General features: G+C 53.9%; 1 protein-coding gene across 1 annotated transcript in view; it reads right to left on the bottom strand.

Moving 5' to 3' along the window:
- Positions 1-432: 432 nt before the first annotated feature.
- The window catches only part of ALOX15 (arachidonate 15-lipoxygenase), a 4,090-nt gene continuing 1,742 nt past the window's right edge, over positions 433-2,780 (bottom strand). Inside the window, exons 2-7 of the mRNA XM_005882583.2 lie at positions 2,554-2,758; positions 2,169-2,250; positions 1,956-2,078; positions 1,652-1,755; positions 1,311-1,471; positions 433-663 (exon numbers count right to left, since the gene is read on the bottom strand). Coding sequence (XP_005882645.1) covers positions 448-663; positions 1,311-1,471; positions 1,652-1,755; positions 1,956-2,078; positions 2,169-2,250; positions 2,554-2,758 — 891 coding nt within the window. The 3' untranslated portion in view covers positions 433-447. The remainder of the gene's footprint in view (positions 664-1,310; positions 1,472-1,651; positions 1,756-1,955; positions 2,079-2,168; positions 2,251-2,553; positions 2,759-2,780) is intronic.

Genomic DNA, 2,780 nt, shown 5'->3' on the forward strand with positions numbered 1-2,780 from the left:
TCCATTACCCCCCTCTTGGGCAATGGCTGTAACATGTCACCCTAATCTCCGGATCTAGCATGTTTCACAACAGCCTACACCAGCTTCTTATCTTCATACTCCTTGATTTGGCATCCACCACCCGTTACAGTCTGGGCCCTCTCACCTCACATTACCCCCCAGCACGCCAGCCCAATTGTCCACTGACAATCTAACTTCTCACACTCTGCACATCCCATCTCTGCCCAACCCATCTTCCCCTGGGAGGAGGTCCTGCTCCTTCACCAAGGCTCATGCCCACCCCACCTCCCATGACCCCTCCCACACTATCTCCATCCTCAGGTACTTCCTCGGTACTGGAGCATATTTAGAATTTCCCAGTCTCTCTCTCCAGCTAGACCCCACCTTTCTGCCTTTGCCCATTGCCTCCTTTACTGCCGCCCCCAGGGCTTTAGCACAGGTGAATCCTTAGTGAATTTCCGTGAAGGGCTGAGCTGAGAGGGCCAACCACAGGGGAGCAGAAATCCTGGGTCCTCTCACCTGGATGACCATGGGCAAGAGTTTCCCATCAGGCTGCAGTTTCAGCATGACCAGAGGGGCAGCCAGGTATTGCTGGCTACATAGGATGACGTTAGCCTTGATCCCATCCAGCAGGGAGAAGTCGGCTTCAAACAGCGTGCCTCCCTGGATGGGGGCAGAGGGCGAGGGCTATCAGTATAAGGCATCTTCTTCCCACCCTGATTGCCCAAAGGAAGAACAAGAAGGAAACTAACTTATCTCCATCACCTACTTTGTAACAGGCAATGAATCACATGCTATGGCTTCACATAAGTCTTACAAGCACTTGAATTAACTCCGGGTTTATAAAAAAAGGAAACATGATAAAAGAGGATAGGTAACTTGCCTGAAGTCACACAGTTTATAAACAGCACAGCCAGGGTTCAAAGCCAAGTCTGTCTCACCCTATAATGCATGAATTTTCTCTGCCCAACCCATCAATTGATCCATGTTGACTCCTGATTAATAAGCCCACCCCTGATCTCATTCTCTTGCTACACACTCCCCCAAATCCTTAGCACCGAGGCCCAGTTATTTCTTCAGTTTGATTGCATCTATCACCCACCACACACTCTTCCTCCACAATATGCTTTTCTCAGTCCAGGAGGAAGGCCATGTGGTTGCACTCCTCCAGGATCACTCAAGATTTCCCCTGTAGAATCCCCTCTTGCATCTGGGGGCAAATTGGGCTCATAGTGGGGCCCAGAGCAGCATAAACACTGACCACACTCCCATTTCACTGTGTGGCCTCCTTTGGGCCATTATGTCCATACCTGCAGCTCCTGCTCCAGCTGGGCCTGCACCTCCTCCATCCCAGAAGGGAACACCAGGCGGGCAGGAAGGCGACTGGAGCGCCTTAGCAGCATGGGGTTGGCGCCGTTGAGAAACTGGTACCCAAAGAAGGCATCCTCCTTCCAGGAGTCCCGCACCTTCTCTGAGAGTGGCAGTTGTGGTGCAGGTTGTGAGATCTGATCTCCTGGTTCTTCTAACCCCCACCAAACCATTCCCTCTTGCCCCCAGCCCACCAGAGGGACCCAACCTCAGGTCTCCCAGCCCTGGTTCCCTAGATTGGGTGGTAAGGGTCTGGGAGAAGTACTGGAATAGGGATACTGACCAGCCAGCTTGCTGTGGTCACACCAGAAGATTTTGTTGAAGTCATCCAGATCATTCCAGCAAGCAAGAACGTTTAGAGAGTCTTTGATGGCTAATTTGGCCAGGCTTCAGGTAAGGATAGGCAAAGGGTTTGAAAATTAGTCTCAAAATCACACATCGTAACTATCAGCACCCTCCTTGGGCTAATCCAGCCTGTTCAGTCCATTGGAGCCCCTGGACCAGGATGCCTCCCTCTCCTCTAGGTTCATAAAAAAAAAAAAAAGGAAACATGATAAAAGAAGATAGGTAACTGGTACTGCTCTCACCCCTTGGCCAGTGAAGTCTCAAAGTCAGTTCTCTTGTCCTCCAGAAACCTCTCATCTGGCGGGAGGTCACATAAATTGGCCGCAGCCACATTCAGGATCAGCCCATCCTTCCAGTTACCCCATCTGTGGTGCAGAAACGAAATAGGCATTGATGCCCGGAAGGGCCAGGACTCACTGCCAGGTCAGGAGGGGTCAGGGCGGGGTAAGGCTAACCGGTACAGCTTCCTTCTCTCTTCCAGCTCCTCCTCCCTGTGTTTCTTGAACAGGCCTTGAGGGTCCTCTACCAACGTGCGGCCTAGAGGAGGAAGGAGGGTGTGGACAAGGGCATGGACTAAGAGGCTTCTCCTGTGTTGAGGCCAAAGCTAAACTGAGCGAGGGAGTGAAATGCCTCTCAGACCCTTGCGGGGGAGGGGTGACCCTTCAGCATCACGCCCCTCCCCAGCCTGTGTGCCAACTCCAGCAATCCACTTCTTCCTCCGGGAAAGAAGACCCAGCCCTCGGGGGTCCTGCCCTCACACCCTGTTCCCTCTTCTCTTCTCCCCCAGCCCCAGCTTCTCTTGGGCCCCAGAGGCCTCCTCACACCCCACCCTGCGCTCACCTGTGCCCTCGGGGAGGCTCAGGACGCCATTGCCCTCCACCCAGCGGTAGCACGGGAACCTGAACTCGTCCCCACCGGCCCCAGGGCCCTGCACGGAGATCCAGTTGCAGAACCAGGCGTCATCCTGCAGGAAGTGCCTTTTGCGCATTATTTCGAACAGCAGCGGCCCCAGGTACTCCTTCACGTCCGCCTGGAACTCCGTCTCCTGCAGGCGACACGAGAGGCTC

The sequence above is a fragment of the Myotis brandtii genome, unplaced genomic scaffold (assembly GCF_000412655.1).
Source record: "Myotis brandtii unplaced genomic scaffold, ASM41265v1 scaffold728, whole genome shotgun sequence".
NCBI classification, from domain to species: Eukaryota; Metazoa; Chordata; class Mammalia; order Chiroptera; family Vespertilionidae; genus Myotis; species Myotis brandtii.